Source organism: Argiope bruennichi, chromosome 4, assembly GCF_947563725.1.
Source record: "Argiope bruennichi chromosome 4, qqArgBrue1.1, whole genome shotgun sequence".
In the NCBI taxonomy this organism is placed as follows: Eukaryota; Metazoa; Arthropoda; class Arachnida; order Araneae; family Araneidae; genus Argiope; species Argiope bruennichi.
In genome coordinates, this window is record NC_079154.1 from 136,739,501 (window position 1) to 136,766,516 (window position 27,016).

General features: G+C 29.1%; 1 protein-coding gene across 2 annotated transcripts in view; it reads right to left on the reverse strand.

Moving 5' to 3' along the window:
• The window catches only part of LOC129967117 (neuroligin-1-like), a 700,350-nt gene that overhangs the window by 79,552 nt on the left and 593,782 nt on the right, over positions 1-27,016 (reverse strand). For both annotated transcript variants that reach the window (XM_056081798.1, XM_056081797.1), the window contains one exon: positions 25,169-25,566. In XM_056081798.1, the coding sequence (XP_055937773.1) occupies positions 25,169-25,566 (398 nt within the window). The remainder of the gene's footprint in view (positions 1-25,168; positions 25,567-27,016) is intronic.

Sequence of the window (27,016 nt, forward strand, 5' to 3'; positions counted from 1 at the left end):
CGCTAGAAATATTTCTGAATGGGAAGTGATAAATGTGATATTTCTCTGAAAACGATATATTTTTTGCATTTTATATATCATGTATTCATACACTCAACGTTTTTTGTAGCATCAATGCAATTTTCTTGGTGTTTTAAAAAGAAAAAAATATATATCCGGGCTTGAGAAGGTGGATGCGCGTTCGGATTTTGCGGATAAATAACAAAAAAAAAAGTATTTATTTGGTTTATAAATTTTCAGTATCTCATAAACAATATGAAAAAAATATTTCCATTTCACAGGAAAAACTAGAATTAAATTTGAGTATTTCCTAATTAATTCTCAATAAAAGCGTTATTTTTGAAAGCACAGAAATTGTCTTAAATATCCTTATCAATAAAGTAATATAAAGCAAAAAGCATTTCTTTTGAGTAAAATCTCATTAAAAGATATAAAACTTGTTTCATTTTCATGAAAATAAACTGCAGCATTTTATCTTCACGTTCGGAATAAATAAAAAAAAAATTGTTAAATAAAGAAACGATTAAAAAATGATCAAAATGAAAAATTAAGTAAAATCTCGCTTTTTTCAATGACGGTATAAATTATTTCAAAATGTATTTTTCTTTTTGCGAATAAACGAAATACCGTGATATTTTTAAATCCGACATCCTACAATAAATAGAATCTTTGCATCTCTCTTTGGTGTCATACAAAGTAAATTTCTGTCACCAACATTCTGCATGAAAAATCACTGGGGATTCATAATATTTTTTTTTCATCTGACGAAAGGATGCAGAACGTTATTCATTTTGCAGAAGATCAAAGAGGCCGATTCATTTATTTCGGATACTATCAGCTGGAAGAAAAGTCTTCGGAGATCTGAAAAATATGCTGGTGACAGAAAAGAAAGAGAGTAATTAATTTAAACGACTCAATCCAAAGTTATTTTTATCTCCTAGTATTTATCAACTTTTTGAATGATTCCTGTGTGCTAGAGAGTAATTGAATGAGATTTATCCATTTTTAAAAACAGTCGTTTTCTTTGAAAAATTCAGAAATTCTTCATTATCTTTGTTTTAAGACCTGACGCTTAGGAATTGAAGATATCTGAAAACGTATTAATTTGTAAACAGAGTTTGTATCAGGAAACTTTATAATAATATCATCGATTAAGGCTCTGGCTTTTTTTTTCTTTTGAGTTATGACGGCACGTTAAAATATGCCCTGTCTAAGAAGATGAATTCTACTTGACTTTATCCATTCGTTGAAAAAGATGTTCAAGATAATTCAGTACTAAACGGATAAAAGATCTTCTTTTGATTGTGATGATGAATACTTGGCTGATGTGTTTCTTGCTTTATTATTAGCCCAAAATAGTATTATGTATATTCCATTCATTAAATAACAATTATTATTCTGCACTTTCTGGAAAATGAAATGTGAAAAGAAACAATTTTTTAGTTCAATATGGCCTTATTGCTAAAGCGAGCGATGTAATCCTGAAAATGGCTCCTTTCATTCTTTTCAAATCTAGCCGAGCGCAAAATGTCAGCTCATGAGAAAAGATATGTGTAGTATCTTTTGATGGATAAATAAGAAATCAGCAATAAATAAGAAATATCTATTATATAAAAATCTCATGTCACGGTGTTTGTGTTCGAATTCCTCCGAAACGGCTCGCCCGATTTTCATGCAATTTTTTATGTGTATTTGGTAGGTAGGAGAATAGGTTTTAAAGTATATTTCACAACGCTAGGTAATTAGTGTGATCCTATTCAAGCTCACCGAACGAGGAGGAGAACAACGCTTGCTTGAAATCATCGCCACTGTGACGTAATGTTGAAACAGTCCAGCTAAAATTAAACACCCGCGTCCAAATGCTACAAGATCCATCTGCTGACACATTCTCAGACCAATTGTTAGATATCGGGGATGGAAAAGTTGCTGTATATGAAAATACTGGATGCATAAAATTGCCCACTAATTTCTGCACTATCGTTGATTCGCAAAAGGCCCTCATTGACCACATATTTCCTGATGTAAGCACATAATACATAAATCATGCGTGGCTGTCAGAAAGAACCATTTTGGCAGCAAAAAAATGTGGACGTCGACGATTTAAACTTCAAGATATAGCAGTCATTGTCAGACTTGGTATCACACAAATTGATCGATGCAGTTTGCGATGCAAACGAAGCTGTAAATTATCCAACAGAATTTTTGAACTCACTCGATTTGCCAGGCATGTCACCACGCCTTCTACGACTGAAAGTTGGATCTCCGGTTATTTTACTTCGGAATTTGAACCCTCCATGGCTGTGCAATGACACTCGATTGGTCATTAAAAAATTGATGAAAAGCGTTATCGAAGCCACCATTTTGAATGGTAAATTCCGAGTCGAAAATGTTTTGCTGCCACGAATTCCAATAATTTTCACAGACGTGCCAATCGAATTCAAACGTGTTCAATTTCCTAATAGATTCGCATTCGCAGGGACAATCAATAAGTCGCAAGGCCAAACGATGTCTGTTTGCGGCTTAGATTTGGGCACACCATGTTTTTCACACGTGGCATGTTCTCACTTGGGAAACTATCGAGCTTATTTGTGTTGGCGAAAGACGGACTGAGAAAAAATATCGTACACTCAATTCAATTGCTCTATGAAATGAATATTGATTTTCTTTATTTCATTTTTATACTTTAGGACAAAAAAATATATTACTTTTTTCACTTTACGTTTAATTTTTCAGAGATCAAACAATGCATATGTTCGTTACGTTAATGAAATATAATGTATTGAGAAAATGAATGGTTGGTGTTTTTAGTTTTTATCGGCGATCATCGTCTACAGTGCTCCATTCCTCTTTCCGTCATAGATCCCCTCCCTACACACTTACAATACATTCGTTAACAACCAAAATACTCACTAGAAATAATTTATAAGGCAGAACAACGTTTGCCGGGTCAGCTAGTATATATATAAGAAACAAATAGAAACTAAAGGACAAATAAAACATATATAACATATACTTGTAATTTAAAGATGTAATTCCTTTGAATTCCACAATCATTTTTTATTTTACTATTGTATATTAAAAACTGGAAAAGCTAATAAGCAATGAATAACATCTATATATTTTGAGAGCGTGAAATATCAGAGTCCGTGTAAAGCGAATATTTGGTAATATAAAGAAGTTACAAAAACTTTTCATACTGTTCAAGTCATTCAAATATAAAATCTATGATTCCTTTCATCTGCCCGTAATCCTGTTTTTGGCGTCAAAACTATTCAAAATTATTCATTACGGTATTCAAAACTATTCATTAAAAAATAAATGTGAAAGTAATGAGAAAGAATAAAAATACCATTAAGGTTATAAGAAACTTGCATATTAACTCCCTAAATGAAAAGAAACACATGTCTTAAAAAAAGGACTGACGGATTAAAAAAAATAATTCACGAACTTTAAAAAAACGACATCGATAATTGAAATAAATACTGATTTAACTCTTCAATCTTCTGCAACAGTATTGTCATAATTTGATTATTTAATTTCATTTTTTGTATTATTAACCGCATTTCAGAGATTAATCGCCAAATAATTCGTCAATGATCACACGATAGATTAGTTAAAAATGCTTATTCACGTCAAAAGTTATTATTCTGTAACTATTGTACGCTAACACTGCCACGCAAGGCGTTTTCTGGAGTAATACCTTTATTAGAGAGAATGCGAGAAAGTTTTGGTGAGATAATTCCCGCTGGGTTCATCGAGTATGAAAACGATAAAATAGAATGTTATTTTGATTATCTGAAATTTTGAATGAATTGTTTTCCATACTTCATTAATGTTCATTTATCTATGAGGCATTAACATTTTTAAATACTCTCACTTAATTTACAGAATATATTAATTGCCGTAATCAGATGGGATATCATATTTATAATTTACTGAGGCGATATGTTATCTAATAAAGAGGGTCCACTAATATATAAATAGCTAGAATCAGTTATATTAATGTTGACAAAGAAGTTTGCTTAAGTTTTTAGAGTGAGTCGACAGTGGAACTAGCTGATATTTCATTTTGGAGTTCATTTGAATGTGTAACAACAACTACAAGTTTTCCTTCGCAGTATTAATGAAAATTTTCGTTGGTTTGATCTGGCAGATTTCAAACTATTATTTATTATTTAATTGACCAAATAGAAATAAGTGATGTACAATAGAATCATAAATTTATCTCTGAACAATACTTTAGGGTTTCAGATATATATTTAGTTAAAAATGAATCTTTGTACCTAATGTTGATAAGTTTAATTTAATGCTGTCTTTTATTAGTTATTTTTCTGACTACTACTATTCTGAAATAAGACATGTAATTTTGAACCATGGTTAAATGGCAAGGGCAAAAATTAAGATGTACCCACACCTTCGAAATTTGTAATTAGATTTGAATTACACCAATTCTACACATACATGCCAATTGAGGTATCCGAACACGTTCAGAGCATTTCTTTTAGAAAACGGTGTGGACATACTTTAACCATATTTCTAGGTTTCAGGCTATTCAAAATTAGTAATAAAATGTCAATATTTGAAATAAACATTGAAACATTTTGAATATTGGCATTCATTTAATAGCATAAATTTAAGCAAATTCTTTAAAAACTTCAAATTGGCTACACCAAAAACTATTACTCTCATCCGAACAAAACTTATACCAAAATAAAAACCATAGCTTTCTCTAGGGAATGAACTACAATCTTATGGTTATAATAATAAATAAAAATTTTAGAACCAATCGAAGAATTTATCATGAAATTTATGACGTTATTGTTCAAACAATAGGCTGTAAAATGAAAAATATTCAATAAAATTAAATTCTTTTAGTTCATTCTCTAGAAAACAGCATAAAGATAAAGCCCCCCAAATTTTATAGTAATATGGCAGTTATATTTTGAGTTATTTGATTTGAAGTGAACAAAAAATAAGTAAAAATCCATTTTGAGAAAAAGGCATTTAAAATATTCAATAACAGGTTTTAGAAATAAATTATATGTGTACATAATTAAAATTCACCACATTTATAGGTTATTCTTTCTTTTTCCTCAACTTTTAATATTTTTTTCTTTTTTAATCATTTATTTTTTTTTGGCAATTTTTGTATTAGGCAGTGAATGGATTTAATTATTCTGCCTTTTTCAAGCTCAGCAAATCCTCTAACAGCATTTGCATTGGGATGCACTCCAATAGCCTTAAGAACATTCAGTAATCCTATAACCTTCATTAAAAGTATTACAGACATAAAAGCCCCTAACCTGAGCTCAACAAAGACATCTTTAGGTACAAATTTCCGCAAAACACCATTGAAACTCTCAATGGCATTTTGCAGTGCAAAAAATGTTCCTATTTAAAACTAAATTTGTATTTATACAAATTTTTAACATGTTGTTGGCCCTTTAAATCGGTACTTCCGGTTATTTAAATGCCCATTTCCGGTTTGCCGATCATTACGAAAATATTAATATCTTGTCTCCTAATTAACGCAGCTATAAAAGTAAACCTATTTTAGAGAGCTTAAAGACTGGTCTATCCAATAAAAGAATTTTTTAAATGTCAGTTTTGACGAAAATCTTTTTAACGTGTCCGGACACCTTAAGTCTCCAACCCACAACCATACAGTAATTGTGTGTGTGTGTGTGTGTGTGTGTGTGTGTGTGTGTGTGTGTGTGTGTGTGTGTGTGTGTGTGTGTGTGTGTGTGTGTGTGTGTGTGTGTGTGAACATTTCCTTAATGAAAAATTTAAGTACTTTTGATTGAAATCATCTCTTAAATTTACAAAATATTTTCAGTTTTAAGAGCTTCAGAATTCAGTTAATAATATATTTACTGCAACAATTGTTTCAGTTTATTTAAATTGAAGATATAGATATCTTAGTTAGAAACAGAGAAGATTGCCATTTTCTATACAAATAAAAAAAAATCCCCTTTTTAAAAATTTTTTTACTCTTTTTATTACGGCCCATCATAAATAACTGATTTCTTACATTTGAACATGTTAAAGATACCAACTATAAAAATTATGATTTATTTAACTAAGAATGAAGAAATTATAAATCACACACCTGTCTATCTCATCACAAAGCTACATAATTGGAAGAAAACATTTATATTTTTTACCGGCAAATCTTCTTTAATGTACCAAGAAGCGTACAAAAACAAATTCTTTAATAATAAGTACAAAGAAATCTGAATGGTTTTCACGTCGCAAGATCATTTACACAAAAAACGTCGAGATGGGAAGGAAGATAAATATTATCATAGATCATTCACTTATTTTTTATATGGTTATTAGTATTTTATATATCATTTATATTTATGCTTATACACGAAGGGGAAAGGAACATAAATAAATTTATGAAGAATATATGAGCATTTTTCTTCTTTCTGCTCAACTTCGATCTTTTCTGAAAAATAAGTAAATCCCAACGTTTTTTCCTTTCTTATGCAATTCTTTCTAAATAAATACTAAATTATTTAGCATTCATTACTTTTCCACACTTATTATTTTATAAAAGAATATCAAATGAAATATGAAGAAAAATTATTTTTTATTAAAATATTCAAATATGTTTTCATGTTTGTTTTGTAAGCATTAGAATACTTGCAAAGAAAGAAATAATCAATTTTTAGAAATAAATACTAATTCATTTGTGGAAGTTAATTTTAAACTATGAAATCGTTGTCGTGTTTCTTTGGGTAGGAAAAATAATTACGTTGGGGTAATTAAAATTTTCCGACGGCAGAATTTTTAATTCTTTTATTAGTAGAAAGCGACCCTATTGTTGTGTCGGTATTGTCCTCTTTCTCTTATGTATGGTATTTCATTTATTACAAGATGAATCCGAGATTCATTATGAAATGAGTAATGAACATATATTTCTGTTTGTTATTCGATGCTTTGTTTATAATTAAATAGATGAACATTAATGGAAGATATTATGAAAAACACATACACAAAAAAATATAGCTAATATGATATTGGGTGAATATTGCAATTTCTTTTACAGAAAATTAAAATTGACTTTCAGCTAAAAATGGAAGTTTTATTCGAAAGAGATTCCATAATGAAAGATGGCGCACTATGAATTTTGATTATTCCAAAGTAGAAGATAACGCGCTCGACCCTTTCTTTCTTTGCAGTGGCAAAGTCACTGAGAAACAGAAATATTCCGGTTCTCTGAAATTAGTACCATAAAAATAATCACAAAATGAAACGATATTTTGAAATGCAGCCACTGGAAGTTGAAATTCCCATTTCTGTTAGTTATCTCATCTCTCTTTAGGATGGGAATCGAAAGGAGTGATCGATCCTTTGTCGAGAATGCGAAGACGCAGAACCTTCAGTTGTTACATTTTTTCTCCAGGAAATCAGCCATTTTACCTCACTGTGAATTAGACGAACTTGCTGAAATAAAAATGAGCATGGATTCGGACTGCAAAAATTTTCTTCAGCTGCAAAAGTAGACAGATGATTTATTTATATTTAATTCTGATACCCAATTTTTTATTCGTCCAGTAAATAAGAGAAACATTGATACAAGCTGGGAGAAGAGTTGTAAATCACGGGAAAACATTTGGATATGTAAAAAACGCTCTGGTGAATATTGAGGAACAATAAAAATGATCTAAATGGCGGCATAATGTTAAAAACGCAAATTTAAATGCAGCGTAACATAGTTACATAAATATACCATTCATGTCGATACCATTTTAAGTTGTTAACTCCAAATGACATGAATGCTATAGGACTCATATGATGAATGTATTAATAATGTTTAATAAAAGCCTTTAATTATAAATTATTATTTTATTAATCTTCAGTTCATTTTTATTTATCGTCATTAGATCTTTTTTCGTGAATATATGAATTTAAATAAAGAACGAAGAAATAATATTTATTGGCAGAAAAAATTCATACACATTTCAAAGTTAACATATCTTTTCATTGCGAGAATTGACAATTCTATTCCAGAATAATTTGAATTCCTCATTAGTATTATTGAAAACTATGAAATGCTTGAGGTATATTACATGAGTAAAATAATTGGGACAATGTTGATTTTGCACACTTTCTCGAATTTTTCAATAAAGGCCACTTCGACGATGTAAAGAATATGTTTGAGATCACAATTTACTGTAATATTTCGAACTCGATAATATTTTGAGGACTGACAAAAAAAAACTGTTTGTGTAAAGCCATTTCACAAAAATGTAATAATAATTTCCAACTTTCAACAATAATTTTGTTTGTCGAGAGCAACAAAATTATATTTATTAAATTAAAATTAATTATTAAATTAATTAATTAATAATTAATTAATTATTAAATCATATTTCGTTAAAATAGCACATACAATAGAGAATGCATAAATGTTTTTAATCGTCATTTTTGCACATGTTCTTCACTTGTAATAAGCAAAATTCCAATCAAATTATACAAAACTTACAGAATATATGAAGATCTGCTAGCATAGAATTATATTAAAATTTGAAATATGCTCTTTAAATAATTGTGAAAATATGAGAATTAGCAGTAAATAATTTTAAACTAATACATGAAAAATAGCATATTTCCTTAATTAATTTGAAAGTCATATTATATATAAGACAAAATATATTAAAATTCCAGTTAAATACCTTTAAGATTCAGAAAGAGATTGACTTTACTGTGGGTTGATTTTTAGTTGTAGCAGAGATTTTTCTTTTTATAAACTAATATTTTTTAATCTTGAACTTTCGAATAATTATACTCATTTGTATAACTATTCCACATATGCAAGTATGTTAAAATATACTAAACGTATCTGAATACTTATCAGTTAAGTACATAATATAAATTACAATAAATTGAGCAAAACAAATAAAAGTAAATATGCCTTTATTCACATTTTCAGTATAGGCATTAGAGGCGTGATATTATGGCAGCGGATATTATTAGTGAATATTATAAGCTATCCACTATTCTTTTTAATATTTCTAGAAGAAATGCACGTCATTCTTGGAAAAAATTCTGGTAAGTTCTGTCACCTTGTTACTATTCTGGTAAATTCTGTAAGCTCTCGGCCGGTCGAATTTGATATTTCGATCCTTTTCACAGGGGCTTTGTGGAGTTGAAGACTGGGCTTTGAGAAAGTCAGTAGGATTACCCATCTTCTATTTCATCAAACCAATTTTACTCGTGTCTTACGGACAGGAACACGATGATGTTTGAAACAAGAATGGACTATCTCTAAGATATCTCCACATAGTACGAACTATTGCAAAGCAGGTTAGTTATCATGGAAATCGAGGAATTTGAAGGAATTGGACTGCTAAGAATTCAAATCTCAGTACCTCAGAATACCTGTTGGATGAATAGGAATTAGATCATAATGTTCCAGATCAAGAGCAGTTTATCACTCCTCTTTTGAAAGAAGGCTAAGCCATCCTTAAAAAAATATGGATAGCTTACGAATATCAACCATCAATGCAGCAAAAAATGATTCTTGTTAGTAATAGTAATTGAGGCATCTACAATATAAACAAAACTTTATCGGTAACCATATATATTGGGGAAGATTCCAACTTTGATTTGGTTTTATATCGTTTTCAGAATTATTTCTCTGGAACACGTTTCAATCATTGAATCTTAAAATATGCGATAGTCTTCGAGAGTGATTTTATCAGAAATATTATTCATTTTATATGATTTGAGTGATACAGAGCCATTCAGTTACCATTAGTTGCATGAAAATTCCACAAAACGAAGAAGAAAAATACTTATTGAAATGAAACTGTAAATAAATTGCTGGCGTGGTCATTATTTTTAGATTACGATTGTTAGATTTTTAAAATCGTAAAAAAGGAATATTGGAATTATAATTATTTAAAATATTATACAGAAATGTATTTAATGAAACGTAAATTGTGAAAATTTATAGTACAGTCACGCTTGCAAATAAAACCATACTTGCATGAAAACGTTTGTTTGGAATGTTATGCAATGTTTTCTGTTTTTATTACAACAAAGCACACAAAAACTTTATAGTGCATAACTATCTGTAGATGATCCGCGCCCTGCTGCAGTCTGGAAGAGGAATCTTCACTGACTTTCGAAATAACACTTTTATCATTGATTATCGGAAAACACTGCATAAAAACTTCTTGAAATGGAGTAAATTAGCAAAGCAAATTAATTTTCACCTCATTTGAAAAAACAATCTTTTGAATCAATTCGAATTCAAGAAAACTTGTTTCCTAATTAAAATTCTTTATGATGAAATTACCATATTGCAAGCATCAAATTTCGAAACTTTGAGTTATTTTTTCGAAGCAATGCATGCCATTAGATTTCTATTGGTATAAAATAAAACAAAGCATGAAACAGACATAGGGAGATATATGGGTTTTATTCTTAAAAGAAGAAAAAGTTAATTATTCGTAACTGCATATTTTTAAAGTAATGTTCAGAACATGTTGGACACTTCTTCGAGCAAGTTAGAATTGAATCTTATTTCATGATGCCTTAAATTCTGAATACATTTTTCCCCACACTACTTTTAGATTCGCAACGATTGAATCTGGCTTTGATGGATTTGATACAAATTTTTTCAATACGTAACAATCATCTTCATGACGTTTTAATACTTTATTTAATGCTTAGTCTCGAAATAATTTTTAACCCCTTATCTGTTTATTTGCTTTATTATTTAATAAGATGACACCTTCTATTTTGGACATATTTCCTTATTTTGATTCAAATGGAAATCCTTTGAATACTTGACTCATCTATGCATTCGAAGTCATATTAATATTGAATTATAATCGTTATGAATGGTTTATTTTCGTCTTCTAATAAACCATTCGATAAATAGATGCACGTATGGCGCAGTTAAGGGGTTAACAGTTAAGCGGTTAATGTAAAATATCCACTGATTTAAAATTTTCTACTACTTATAGAAGCCTAATTAATCTCTTTTAGGATATTTTGAATGTGTATCTAATTTTAGATAGCAAAGGCATTTTATATTTGAGAATATCACTAAATGTTGTAAATTTAAAACAAATGGCCCTATATTAAAGCAATTGCACTTTTAAGGTTTAGCAATTTAAAAAACAACCACTAAAACACTTTTTAATCCTTCTATGAGACTTACAATTTGGAAACCACTCTTTAGCTTTAGAAATATTAATCGTGTTCAAGCTGTATTTCACTTTATGCCTAAATGTAATTTTTCTTTTTCGGAATTTACAAATGTTCTACCACTGAAATTTTAGAATTTTATTTCCCTTTTTGAATTTCATATGTCTGTTCTTTAATCGCTTTGAATATACTTTTATTACCATATCTTGCTTGCAACCCCGTTCGTCGTATAGAGAATTGGATTTTAGTATTCTAGCAATCACTCGAAAGACATCAGAAATGCTTTTCAATTTACGGAGTTTAATACAAAGTTACAGACTGCAATGGAGTTTTTATTTAGCCATAATTTTTTATCGATTGTGTGGTTATGGATATTCTATTGTTCTATTCCTTTTCTAAAATCTTTATCGAGTTTATAATAGTTATGCAAATAGTTTTCGTACAGTTTCTTTCGACTTTCGTAAATTTTATTCAGTTCATTAATTAACATTCCCCTTTTTAATGGTGATGATATTGCATCATAAGTTCATTTTCCAGTAAAAAGAAACCAGAATGGTCTGATTATGATATCTCGATTATTGAGAAGGATCTCAGAATTGAAATAGAAATATGTCAATATGTTAAAGTAAAATCTAATGACTAGAGTCAAATGCCATTCCAATCTTGTGTCGTAGATGTTGTCGAAAAAGATGCTGATCTAGTATCAATCTTATATTACGTTGCCAATTTATAAGGTATTTATTAAAAATTCTCCTAGTAAGTTGAAACGGAATATTGATATAATTTAAACTAAATATCTTTAATTTATATCACATTCATTTATTCTAACACGGATTCATTTATACCTGATCTCTGGATCGGAAACATCTATTTCTCTAATCACCCTGCATCCGATGACTTCTCATCCCGAAAGGATAGGATTAAGAAAAACAACTTTTTTTTAAGCTCATCGTTAGTAGATAGCAATTGCCAATATCGATAGTCGGCGTACATTGTCTAGCTTCTCATAAGTTTGGTTGAAACCTGTCAAACTATTTTATACCCTATTAGCACAAGATATTGTAAAATGCCCTCTATGATGCTGTACGATATTCTGAATCCCGTACAGTATCGCAAGAGTAAGATAATAATGCAATTGGCAAAAACATTTCTTTTTTTTAATTCACAAGAGTTACTATTTAGTGCCAGCGGGTCACTTAATTAAAAAAAATTGATCAAAACTTTGAAATGCTATAAATGATTTGAAGCACTAAACTTTTACAGGATAAGCAGCCAGCGGTACAAAAATAAATGATTAGCATAGAAACTTATCAGATATAGAGTGCGTATGTTAACAAGGACTGTGCTAGTTAAAAAAGAAGCTTTTCCAGACTCTTCTGTTGCAAATAACAGATAACAGTTCCTGTTGACGATGATAATTGTTAGCAATTACGACGTACATTATCTAGCTTCTCAAATGTTTCATCAAAATGTTTCACACCATTTTAGCTCAAGATAGTGTATTATACCTACGCATCATTATTCGATATTCTAAATGCTGTACCGTATTGAGATAATATGGTATTAAAGTAATTGCATATTTTGTAGTAATAAAGTATTGGCCATTCAATCGGACTAATTTAAACTAAAACAGACAACGAGTAGTTGGCTAAAATGTAGCTAAAAGCAGCATGCAAATGTTAATCGTTTGTTGCTTTCTCTCAATGTTAAATTTTCTAAATTGCCTTCAGTAACTAAGAACCTTCATCAAAAATTCAAAAGAGAGAGAGAGAGAGATGTAGATACTTTCCAGCTTTTGAATAATATCAGATTTTCTCTTAACGCGCTGTAAAAAATTAGAACATCAATTTAAAATCAGTTGAAAATCGGAATATTAGTTTATATTAGCAAAATTAAAGAATTATTGGATTATTTCTTTTCAAACATTTTTTCCTGTTGTGAATGTATTATAATGTTGAATCTCCTTTCATCGAATTTATAATTTTTATTTGTATAAACAAAATATAATTTACCCCTTTTACGTCCGATTCACACCCTTATTTTTGTTTCACTAAACAGTATTTTCACAAACAAAGGCGAAAGGTTATTTCAAATGCTTCGAAATGTTGAAATATATATGAACGATATCAGTATATCTTGTTAAATTGATAATTCAAATGTAGAAAATAAAATAATCAATTTGCTTATTGCTAACGAAAACATAGATATAAAAACCGAAAAACAATTCTATAATTCCAAATGTACATAAATGTGCATCCAAATCTCCAAGATAAAATATTGAACACTGCTGTCATACTTTCTAAATATAAATAATTATCCGAATTTCATGAGAAAGTCTTCAAATACAATATGCCCACTTGTAATTTAAAATACTTGTAATATTGTAAACATATATATTAGATACGATTTGTTAAAAAAATCAATGAAGACCCATTGATGTTTATTTGATTTTCTTAATGATAATTAATGATAATCTAATGTAGCAATCAAATAACTATTTATCAGTTGATAGCTAAGAGGTGTGCTCATTTCATTCATTCTGATTTCAATATTACTATTATGTTAGTTGGGTGTGAAACAGAACTTAATACCCGAACTAATAATAATAATAAATCAGTCATATCTGGTAAATATACATCGAAAAAAATTTGGATAATATTTATAGTAAGGATTTGCGCAGTTATTGCTTAATTACTCTAAAGTGCATTTATTATAACATCGAAGTAATTTATAACATGATTATCTAAAATATCATAATCACTCGTTTTGGGAAAAAAATCAACACAATAAGTCATTTGTAAAGGGTATCCTGCAAATTTGCGCTTAAAATTAATAATGAGATTAATTCCATTTTTATAGATACTTTGGAAAAGTTTAAGTGAAAAAACAGGATTCTTCATATTTAGGCATTGTTTTGTTTTATAGTTAGCTTCAAAATGCATCATTTCTATGAGAGTGCCATTGAGGCGTGTCTCAATTTGTGGTGTATTGAGATATAGAGAAATCTTCTCTTTCTTTCTTAAGCATTTCAGTTAAAAATATATTTCTAGTAATTGTACCGTGTAATAATTGCCTACAGAAGTAGTCAGATTCTTTATTCATAAATAGAATTTTTTTTATAAATATAGCATGTTGAAATAATTTGCAAGTGGGATTATTGTTCCCCTTAAAATAGTTTACTTTTAAGAAACTTCTAGTTTTTTCCAAATTCTTTTACCACAGGGTATCATTTGAAAAGAAAGAGAAACGCTGTTTCATTGTGTGCTTTTATCGATTTCAAAGAGCAATAGAATGATGCAAAACACGAGGGACACGTTTCATTTGCAATATATGAGACTTGCAACACCAAATGAATTTGTGCATGTTTTCATCTGTGCATATTGCTAGTGGGATATTTTTCTTTTCCTTTTTTCTACACGAAGTGTAGAGAAAATATTTCAAACGTCAAAAATGTCGAATTCAAGATTTTAACGAATCTCCATGTTTTAGAGCGCCCTGAGTTGGAAAAACACATTTTTGGAATGAGATCCCTCTATGCGGGATGAAGGTGACTGAAAAATGCTTTGAACAACACGGATGAAATTGTGTATAAGATTTTGACACAAAATTCGTAGATTTCTGCCAAATTTTGAACATTATCTATTCAGAGGAAATCTGCATGTTCATCTGTTCTAATATAAGTAAACACGATAACTACAAAACGAAAAGCTCTGGATGGATAAAATTTGGTACAAAAATTCAACATTTATATTGTAAACACCTATCAAATTGTGTGCCAAATCCAGCCAAGCGTTGCAAGTCTGCGATTTCAGAAACATATAAACGCGATTATTCAAAAAGGCAATGACAAAAACGCTTTATCTTTATCAGAGAGTGCGAGAGAATATTTTGGGGACACTGTTAGACGGTAAGTTTCAACGTTCATATATAATCAAGTAACAGTATTATAGATTTGCTTTTCTAAGCGAAAAAAAAAAAAATCATAAACTGTGAGAATGTAAATTTATCCTTACGTCTACTACGAGACTATTTTTCGCGCTTTCTGAGAAATTAGGTGAAAGATATTACAGTTTTTCCTCCAATCGCGTTGTATGCATTCATTTGAGGGTGAAAATCCATTACACAAGAAATATATGAAAATCCATTATACAGAACTTCAGTATTGTGATCATTTTGGATTGCAACAGTAGATTTTAACAGGACCGATTTTTGAACACACTTTATTTTCTGCTCTGAAAAATCCATGCGTTTTTTTAATAATTTTCTAAAACAAGCATAAAATTATAGAAACATAAATCATTCTTTTTATTAACTAATATTACTTACTTACTTATTTACAAATGAACAACTTTTTTGAAATTCGGGCAGCGCGAATTTTGATTTTCAATTAGGATGTTTAAATTCTTGAATATATCATAACTGAAAATATTTTTTTTTCAGAAATCGAAACCGATTTCAGTTTATTTTTGTGGTAAGCAATTCATGTGAATCCGTGCAATGATTGTCATCATTTCCTTCGTCATGTCAACTTGTTACTCTGTTAAGTAGCTTGTGATTGGGTTTCTTATAAAACCATTACACTGATAGGAAACTCTTAAAGAAAAGCAATCAACTTCTTGATGCCACTGGGAAATCAGTAGTCTTTTCAAAATACTAAATTATCCGCCAACTAAAAGTACGTGCTCCTTTTTTATTGGGCAAAGAACAATTGCCACCATTTAATTGGATTTAAAAGTTGAGAGTTTGATGACTTGTTGATAAGCTAGTTATAGAACATGTTGTCATGTACTTTCTTACGATATTGATGTAATAAATATCATACGATAACGTTAAATATTTACTTTGTTACACTAATAGTCGATGCTAAAAAGAAGTGTGTCCGTTGAAGATATCAACATGCCATTATAAAGAAATTAAAAAGGATAATAAGAAAATATATTACCGGATGCAATAAGATTTCATTAATGAGCGCTAAATGAGTGGAATTAAAATAAAAATAAATTTTGGAAGATGTGTGAGTTCATTTTATAAACTTTAGAACTCTCTGGGCTTCAAATGTAATGCTATTTGGCTAAAGATTTCTTCACTGAACAGGAGCCAAGTTCTCATTGTTTACATCAGAAGTATTTATTCATTTGTTTATTGGTTGATGTTACATTGATAAAATAAGAAACTGCACATTTTTTTTAAACTTCCACGATACATTAGAAGGATTCCATTAGAATCCAGTAGCTTTAAGATAATATGACTTTAGAAAAAGTTAAACCTCAATAAATTAATTTTTTGAACTCGGAACAGTCAAAAACTCCGCTGTAGAACTACATTTGCTTGAAATTAAAAATCAGTTATTTATAAGTTTTTTATAATGGAGAATAATAAGAAATCTGAAGTTGTGTATCGTTTCATTTGAAGAGAATGACCCATATTATTATAGTATTTAAAACTACCCCATATTGTAAAAAAGTTGTTGAAACAGTGTAGGGCAATGGCAATAAGTTAAAATGAGAGAAACGCAGAAACACTTCAGAACAAGTAGCATAAATTATTATTTTTAGTTTGTTGTGAAGAAGATGATGTCTTTTTTTTTCTTAAAACTGACTTAAATATGCATTAAACCAATGGTATTAGTTTCCACTTCCTAATAACTTTAGTTTCCAGTTAAAGGGGATATTCCAGAGAACGATTTACATGGCTTTGCCATACAAAGTAGCGAAATATTAATCTCTGGCGGGAATTCAGCATTTTTATTGAACTTCTCGTGTGTGCCTTGGCGATTAATCCTTGGTATGAAGTTAATAGCATCGCAATATCAAATTTGTGTTTTAGAGTCGTTTTCTCAAACAATTAAAAAAAAAAAATGACGCAGAACTACACTTATAGTAAAAAAACAATCACATACGAACTTCGATAAATTTTTCATTGCTTTTTTATATTATCGCGTTTATTTGCTTTTGAAAGTATAGGCCAACAGACGATCAGTTGAATTTGGTCCAAAATGTCACATGCTTCTAGACTATAAGCATTAAATCAGTGTTTTGAATTTTATCCATCCAGCTCTCTTCGTTTTGCAGTTATCGTATTCATTTATATTCGAATGGCTGGACAGACATACTTCCTCAGAACGGTTTTCATTCAAAATTAGACAGAAACCACATTTCATCCCTCTAGTTAGAATGGTTTTTAATAATCTTGGCATAGTTAGATACAATACTAAAAATGTCTTTCTCATACTCACTAAAGGTCTAGACTTGGGGAGTCTTTTAAACAGAATTTCTAAAAGCAGATCTGAAACGAGGAGATTTGTCAAAATCTGGGGCACGAAATGTTTGAAGATTACAATATTTTCTTTGTACTTCGTATTCAAGAAATAATAAAAAGTTGGTTGGCTTCCATTAAAGGTGTAAGAATTGACTTTTAAATCTGAGAAAAAGAAACTGAAAGGGAATGTTGCCGTGAACATGTGTGTGTGAAAAATGTTCTGTTCAAACTAGTTTTACAGGAGGAAATTCCACTTATTTAGGAATTAATAATAATATACTTAATTATATACTTCTAAAATAATATAGAATATCAATTAACAGTATAAAGAAGAAGTAGTATTGTGAAAGCATATAGCATTGAACATAAATATTGAAAGTAATATACTCTCCACGTCTTAAGATACATTAGAAAATTCTTATGCTTACTAATAATTGATATTTAAAACGTTTGTATTTTAAAGGGACCTAATTTTTGAAATGCAAGTAATGGTCACTTATCAAGCTGTAAAAGAAATTAAAAACAACAACAAAAAAAATAATTTGAAATTAATATTTGTAAAAAAAAAAAAAAAGAATGAGCTTACGCTATTATTTAAATATTAATAATCATTCGAATTTTCAAGCACATTTTCTTTTGAATGTAAATGTTAATAAAATCATGAGCATATATTAAAAAAATAGGATAAACTTTAGAATGAAATAAAAATTTCAGATAAAGCAGATTTTGTTTGATTTTCATCCCATTGATAACGTTAAAGTGTAAAATGAAGGATTCGAATTGTAGAATTGGTGTAAATGGACCAGTTTTAAAAACATTTTTCACTATCGAAAACATTTGATTTTTTTCCTTATAATTTTTTCAGAAAATTAGGCAAAATAATAAAAATTAGGGAAGAAAGCTAAGTCAAAAGCAGACTGTAAATATTAGATATTGTTCTTAAAATGGTTTATAAAGGTTTTTATTGTTACAGAACTATAAATATGCACCTATCTTTGCCTGATCATTAAAGTAAGCAAGATCATCAAGTTGTATTTAATCATTTAAGAAATACCAATTTTTTTTTCTATTTTTTTACATCATCCACTGATTTTGCAATACACCATCATACAGATAATTTCACTCTCCAACTGATTGATGGAAAAAGTATCCTAAATATCAATTCATACTGAAAATAAAATATGAAGAAATATCTTATCCATCATTTTCCCCTCTTTCAACAATGAAAGTTACAGGAAAAATCTGAACTCATTGATTAGTTTTTCTCAATTGAAATATATGATAAAATGCGAACCAAAAATCTGAAATAATCTTTTTCGTCTCGTATTTAAATGACATTCCCAATATGAATATCTTTTTTACTGTACAATATTTCTTCTTTTCAATTTGACTTTTACCGTTTTTAACAGACGGATTTCATAGTAAATTCTTTTTCGAACGAAGTCCGAAAAGACTCTGCATACATTTTCAATAAAGCAGTTTCTCAAAAGCTCGTTGCTTCTCGAACGATAAATAGTTCGGAAACAAAAATTTATCTCTTCTCAGTGGCAGCAGCGAGGAAGGACATTATATTTGCATCGATCCCTTTTTTATCTGGCAAGGAAACACATATCGTGTGTTATTGACTTCTTCGTCGTTGCCAGATGGTCATATTCAAAACTATTTCTCATTTCTGAAAACGAACGAGCTCTCTGGATTAAAAAAAAATGGGTTTCGATTATTCCATTTGTAAATAGAATTTTTACTGAAAGGAAATCTTAATGTTAAATCTGGGAAAGAAGCAGAAAAAAAAAACATCCGTTCTAAACCCTGAGGGAATCATAACAATAAAAAAATAAAATAAAAATAAAGCAAACGATTTCTAAAGGCAATAGCAAAAGACCATAAAACCTTCACTCGAATGTTTCCCGCCTTCGTCCTTAGTTATCCGCTTGCGTCGTGATTCGAATGTTATAAAGGGAAGTAGATTATAAGGAAAAAGAATAAACCAACATTTCATCTTGTGGTGGTGGAACTTTCACAAAAGAAAAAATGTCCTCATCTTTCAATACCCATGGGGCTGACTACGGAAAAATAAACTGTTGATAACGTTGCACTTTTAGTATCAAGTCCATGACTTCTGTTGTGTATCTGCTGATCCAGAGCTTTGTTTGTCTTGGAGACATGGGGATTTTAACCTCTTCGAAAAAGGCCGTTTTATTTCTTCACGGAAAAGTTTTATCTCAATCCGTGGAAAGTGAGATAAATGGAACTGTTCGCCTGCCGGAGGGTTTTTTTGGATATCTGATTTGTTGATTTCGTGATTGAGGGTGAATTTGACTGTAAATACGGAGTTTATCTCCTCTTTGCTCTTGTTTCAATTTTAAAGAAACAAACGCAGCAATATTTTAGCTGCGGCTTTATCACGTAGAGAGTCTTGGATTTTGAACCGTAAATTTTACATTATCGAAAATTGGAAAGAAAATGCTTTTAATATGTCCATTGGTTAAAATAGTAAAATTCCATATTTAAAATGTAATGGAAAAAGAATGTTAAATTCTTATCGTTGTGAAATTCTAAAGAAACAATTTAGTGGACTTTTTTTTTACAGTAATCGTCAGATAAAATGCAATTAAGTTTGTCTAGTTCGAATAATTTTAATGTGGAGGTAAATCGAATTTTTTGAATGGTCTTTTAATATTCCTTAACGGGCTATTAAAATATTCTTTATAATTAATATATAATCAAAAAATTATTATTTTGGTTAACTTGAAATCTAACGAAAGATAATAATTTTTTATAAAATTATTTAATGAAATACTTATGCTTATTCATAAAATACGATATGTTCGCATATTTGGTAAAGAATTTTATTTTAGGACCTGGGAAGAAATGTAAAATAATACCCTGGATTATCTTGAAATGCTATCTGCAATATATATATATATATATATATATATATATATATATATATATATATATATATATATATATATATATATATATTATTCTGAAATCATAAGAGAGGTAATAGTGTCTATAAAATTAGTTCATCATCGTAACTCCTTTCTTCATTCCGCTCATTCCCCTTTTTAAGTCATTTGGTTTCAGTGCACCTCCTACTACCATAATCTCACCTACAACTAGGGATTGCAATACCGGAACAAATTTCAATACCGGTATTCGGTATTTTTTAGATCTCAATACCGGGATACCGGTTTTAATACCGGTATTAGAAATTTTAGAAAAAGAAAGTAAACACAGGTGTTTCTTTGCTTTATTTGCCAGTTTTATAAAAAGGGTAAATATCACAAAAAAATAATTTGTAACTTATAAATTATAACAGTATATAAAGAATCAAAAAAGTAAAGGAACAACTAATTTAAATCACAAAAATTTGTAAATATCACTATTCAGTCTGTGGTACTAATACAAATTTCTGAAATACGATCTTAAAAAACATAATGCATCGATTGTACTGTCATTTAGCCTGAAAAGTAATTTTGTGCAAAAATTACTAGCTGTCGTCGAAAACGCTCTTTCGGCATCTACGATAGTCAGTGGTACTGTTAGCAATGTGCGATATACTTTTCCAAGTATTTACCTCTAAATCCTCATCTTCAAATAAATCGATTTTTTTATCGGATGAATTTGGATATAGCTGATTTTTGTATTATCTTTTGGTTCGTTGAAATTTTCTCATTTATCTCTAATTCTGATTTTTGTTCAAGAGACAATTCCTTTTCACTATCGACATCAGTATCATCATAATCTTCGATAACTGAACCGAGTTCTTCTGAATGTGGATAGGTTTGTGGGCAAAATATTTTAAGAAAATTTACTATAAACTTAATCAGATATGAATTGGTTATTTTCTTTTCTTCTTTTTCATTTTCATTTTTAAAATCATTATAATTATGTAAATACCATAAGACATTTTCTATTTAGATATGCCTTCCTTCTGTGCGATTTTCAATGTAATATATAATCTTCAGATAGTGATGTGTGCTGTTAGGAGTAAACGGTTCCAATGTGTTTTAAAATCTAATATTTTAGCAATATGTCATCTTTTATAGGGGAACGTTTAAATATCTTAACAATTTTTCGAACTTTATAAATTATAGGAAGTAATTCTTGATGGGTTAATATTTCATCCTCATTAGCAATATCTTCTTCAACAATTACATTGTTATTATCTTCATCGTCAATATCACTCTCACTCTTACGCTCTTAAAAAATTGGAATCCGAAGTTTCTATATCCACAGTATTTGGATTCTTCTGTTCTTTATTTTTTTGATATAATACATCTGTTATTCCTAACTGAATTCTATGAGCATAGCACAATTGCTGATTTGCACCAATCAACTTCCCAACTTTTTTCATAACTGTTGCTCTATCAGTCATTATGGATACAATTTCTTCTTTCAGGGATAATCCATGTTTCGCTCATTTAGATTTAAGCAATTAATTAGTTAATTTTGCCCGTTAGGGAGACATAAAAACAAAAACGTATACTATATTGCTATGTTCGCGATCCCTGAACATATAGTGGAGACCATTTTAAAAATTTCTAGTAAATACCGAAAAACCGGTATTTAAACTTCTGAATACCGGTATTACAAAATTGTACAATTGGCTCAAAATACCGGTATTCGGTATCCCGGTATACCGGTATTGCAATCCCTACCCACAACAATGTCTTCGTACAAAGACTTTATTAATTACACTTTTAGGTTATCTTAGAATCAAGTGAATCGAATTAAATTGATAACATTTATAAGATTCATTTTTTTTTCTTTGTATTCCTTTTGTTTTTTGTTACAATATCCGTTTCACGTTCTAAAAATGAAATGTTCATTAGAATGATTATCCATTAAGTTATAGCAAAACTTAACATTTTTTCAACATTACATTCAACTACTCAAATGGAATTTTGAGTTCGTATCATGGAGCGAAATATTATAAAATTTGTTTCCAATGAAGACAAACATAGTTTTATATCTTTAACTGGATCAAGCTTACTGTGATATAAATATATGTAAAAGAAGAGTATATTCTTCCCACAATTTGTGAAAACGTAAAAAGTATTAAATATTTTATTGTTTTAACCCTGAGTTCTGTATATTCTTATTTTACAGCTATTCAACAGCTCTCGGACTCGCATGAAATTCGCATTTCACAAGTACTTGAAGAAACAAAACTCTATAACACTTTTTTCATTTTAATTCTTTTCTTCATTCTTTATACTTGCATCTTTTTCATCACAGACATTATTCTTTCGTTACAAAAATAGCTCCAAATCTTCCTGACTGAGCTATTAACAAAAACTAAATAAATCTGTTGACATGATTTCGCAGTAATATAATAAATATGACGTGTTTTTCATCTAACATTCTACCGGATACTATCTGATTCATATTTCTTACTGCAATATCTGCATTGGATCCAGAAAATAAAAATATCTTACATGTACCACGTGGTCAAAAATAGTTCTTTACGATATTCTACCAAGCATCAAAACGGAGATATTTCTTGCAAATTTTCATCATGCATCAAACAAAATAATGTTATTTTGGAATTCACCATGATCACCATCTATTTTAACCGATATTATACGTGTGGTTTTAAGATATTAGATAGCTGAAAATGATAATTTATTTGATTCTTTCCATTAGTTAAAATTTTATTTTTAACATATCTCGCGATCCTAAGAATCCAAAAGCACTTATTTAATAAAAGTTAAATAATGAACATTTATAAATAATGAATACAATAAACTAACATTCAGAAAATGCAGATGAAACATCTGAAATCTATGAAAGTGCAATAAGTTATTAAGTTATTTTATGTAATATTTCGAGAGTGACTGATATAAAATTCATTTAATTATTTTTTTAAATACTCTTTCACTAAATTTTTATTCAAAAAAAAAATAATATGATTAAATTTTATCCTGCACTATTGATGTTTCAAAAAAACAGGCATTGGTTTTGTAAACATATCCCACGTGTCATCAATACTTTATTAAATAAGTTCGTCTGTTCACTTATTTATATTATTCAAACAGGCACACAATAAAAAATTTTAGCTTTCAGATGTTGGAATATTTCAATGAATCTCTCTGATAATAATTTTGAAAAGCATTTTTTTAAACAACTGCTCATGTGTGTAATACGAAATTATGTTCTTTCAATATTTGATTTAACCGTTTTTTTACTTAAGACTTATGTAAACATTTATTTGGTTGAAAAAACTGAGTTTGTTTTCAAAATGTGTTTAATTTAGTACGATAATGTCGTTTGATGTTTACCTTCGAGAAGTTTCACATTCAAGGCATAGTAGACATTTAATAGAATGTTCGTATGTACAGAGCGTCTTGATAAAACTCCACAGATAATTAGTTTCGCCAGGAAGTTTGATGAAAATTTCTTTTCCCCTCAGCTGCTTGCGTATGTTAAGCTGCATAATAATTAACCTTATCAGTAAAAGTACAGAGTGAAGTGTTAACTAAAATTCTGGCATATTAATCAAGTTGTTAATAGTAAAATGATCCATAGGATGGCGAAGATATGAATAGTAAATATATCCATATGCTTATATTAAATCTAATGTTTGAAAATGCCCTTGTTTAGCATTATTATTTTGATAAATAATATAAATAATAAATCAGATAAAGAAAATTTGTCAAATATTAATATACTGTAAAATTTATCTACATCGGCATCCATTCATGCTGGTGTAGACCCCAGTGTCACGCATCTATTAAACAAAATTCGCAATATTGTAAACTATTCTTGGGTGTTGAATAACATAATATTGTGGATAGGACATTATATATATTTTGGATATATATATATATAATTAAATTGGCAAGCTGAGCTACCCGGGTTTAAAAAATGTTTGCTGTAAAAAGTACAAAGGGGTTTCAGACACTTGAAATTAATTATTTAATAGTTTCAAAGTATTTTATCACGTAAAATGAGAAAATATCATTGTTTATGTGTATAAATGGCATTTAAAGTTAATTCATGATTTTATATTGTTTGAAAATAAAGTATTTCAAAAATAAATTTATAAATTTTATTTAATCATGATAAAATTGAAATTCTAAATACATTTGAGTCTTTGTATCATTTTTTATATATCCTGCATATTTGCGTTATGATGAAATATTACTATGCATTAAACGCAAAATTATTGTAAATTTACTATCATAATGATTGGAAATAAAATTAGACAAGCTAATCATCAATATAAAAGCAACGGCTAAGGTATCTGATTTAGAATCTGAAAAATGCATGTTCATTTATCCTTGTAAGCCGAAAGAAACACTAAAGATTTTTATTGTAATCACCAGTTTCTTTTGATCTCGAAATAATGAATAGTTAAAAAGATCTTATTAGATGAATCTTCACATTTTACGCATGCTTTCAGTTAAAAACTTATGCAATAGATTGGAGCAGTGGTAATAAATTCGATTGGAACAACAACAACAAAAAAATAACATAATAAAGTGGAACAATTTGGCAGTCCAAATATTTTGGAAAGGCTCGGGATAATGTTTTATCTAATCAATTGATCTTCGAATAAAAAATTATTACATTTGATTGAGCTAAACTCCGAATTAGCTCCACTGCAACAAATATCACTCGCATATTTGCAAGAAATTCATTTACATATTTGAAAGAACTTCTTTCGTTTAAAATTCTGTAAAAACAATGTTGAAGGAAAAGAAAATTTTATAAGTGGGAAATAGCTTACCCAAATTTTGCAAAACTAGTCCAATACATCATAGTCGTTTCAGACAGAGATGCTTCCTCCGCCGTAAAGTTACTAGGAAAATGGGCAAGAGATGCCACGAGGGGTGCACCAAAAACATAAGCTAGGTCTTCTCCAGTGATGCAACCGAGCCTTGTCGCATAATCTCCTTCTTCTGTCTGGTGGCCGAAAACGTAGAAGTATGTTTTGGTTGGTATGAAGAACATATAAAACGGGCTGTCCGTTGGTAAGTTCGGATTGCTGTGGAACATGGCAGTTTTAATTAATATGGAGGCGACGGTGGCATCACTCATTGCTTCCACTGTTCCCCTGAAAATATCCGTGGAATGAAGGTGTGGAACTGACCAATCCATGTATTCGTTCACAACTGTGAGAAATATCTGAAATTACAGAAAGAAATAGTTAGAAAGTTATGAGTATGACAGTACTGTATTTTAATTTTTTATTTTAGAGTTCAGCTTTGTTATTAAATCATGTATATAAATATATTTTAGGAGTAAAGAAAGAAAATACGCATATAAAAAAACTAAATTCAAATGGATGCATACACTTTTCATCATCCTATTACAAAACAGATAACAAAAATATAAGATTTATTTTCTTAAACCATATATTTCTACACAGATGCACTTTATTCTTTTAATTTTTAGAAAATTTATTCTTTTAATTTTTATTTCAATTTTAATTTTAATTCCTTATTTCTCAAAAGAAATAATATTTTTATGTATTTAAAAAATTTTTAAGGTCGTGTACAGCTAAAATAAGATATAAAATTAAAAAAAACACTTATTGCGTCAAACATTTCGCCAAGTTATGTCGAAACGAGCTCATTTTTAAAAGCGAACTTAATAACATTCGAGTATAAATAATTTATGACGCATCCTAAATAATGCAAGTGACGATTTCCCCTTACTGCACATTGTAGGGTGAGTATAATAATAAGAGTGCTTCAGTAACCGCACTAATCGTCAATAATATTTACTTGCCTTTATAGAAGTATTTTTTTAGAATCCAAAAGAAAGAGTTTTAAGCAGATATAAATCATCTGAGTATTTCTATTTGAAAAACTTGTTAACGCATCCTATATTATGAAATTATGCTATTAAAAGAGGTGAAAACACTCATCATTGTTCTCCTTTATTCATTTGTAATTTGAAAATAAATAATCCAAAGCTGTAATAACGAGGTAATAAACTCATTTGAATGAAAAAGTTAATATTCAACAAAATAACAATAGAGAGCCATATTGTTCGATGTAATATATGTAATTTTTCAGAAAAAATTATGCAATTACTTAAAAGTGATTTCGAGAAGAATTTTTCCTTAAAAGTTTCAATATTTCGTCCAAAAACTGTCACATACTTAAGATAAAGAATACATGAATTAAGTAAAAATCAATATTTGTTGCTAAAAGTGCATTATCTAATGATGAGATATGATGGATTTCAAAAAAACGGAAAGTGGTTGGCTTTCAAGTATCATCATAGTAAAATAAATAGTGGATAAAATAAATTAGATAATGATTTCGTATCAGAAACACATTAATAATGCATCCATTAAGTCTTTCTTTTTTCTTTGAAAACTGGAAGAAATGAATTATTCAATATTATTTTGTCGGAACCTTTTCTTAAATTTTCTTTAGAAATCAAAGTATATATCTCATTAATTGAATTCCCTACAGGATAAGAGAAATGGTTGTCTTTGCTTAGTTGACTCATAAAGAAGACTCTTTCTTTTAATCAATCAAAATTTTCCTCAAAGGAAACTAAATAGGAAGCATAAATTTCATCCATACAAAAAAATGTCAAAAGTTGATAAGAATAAATGTTT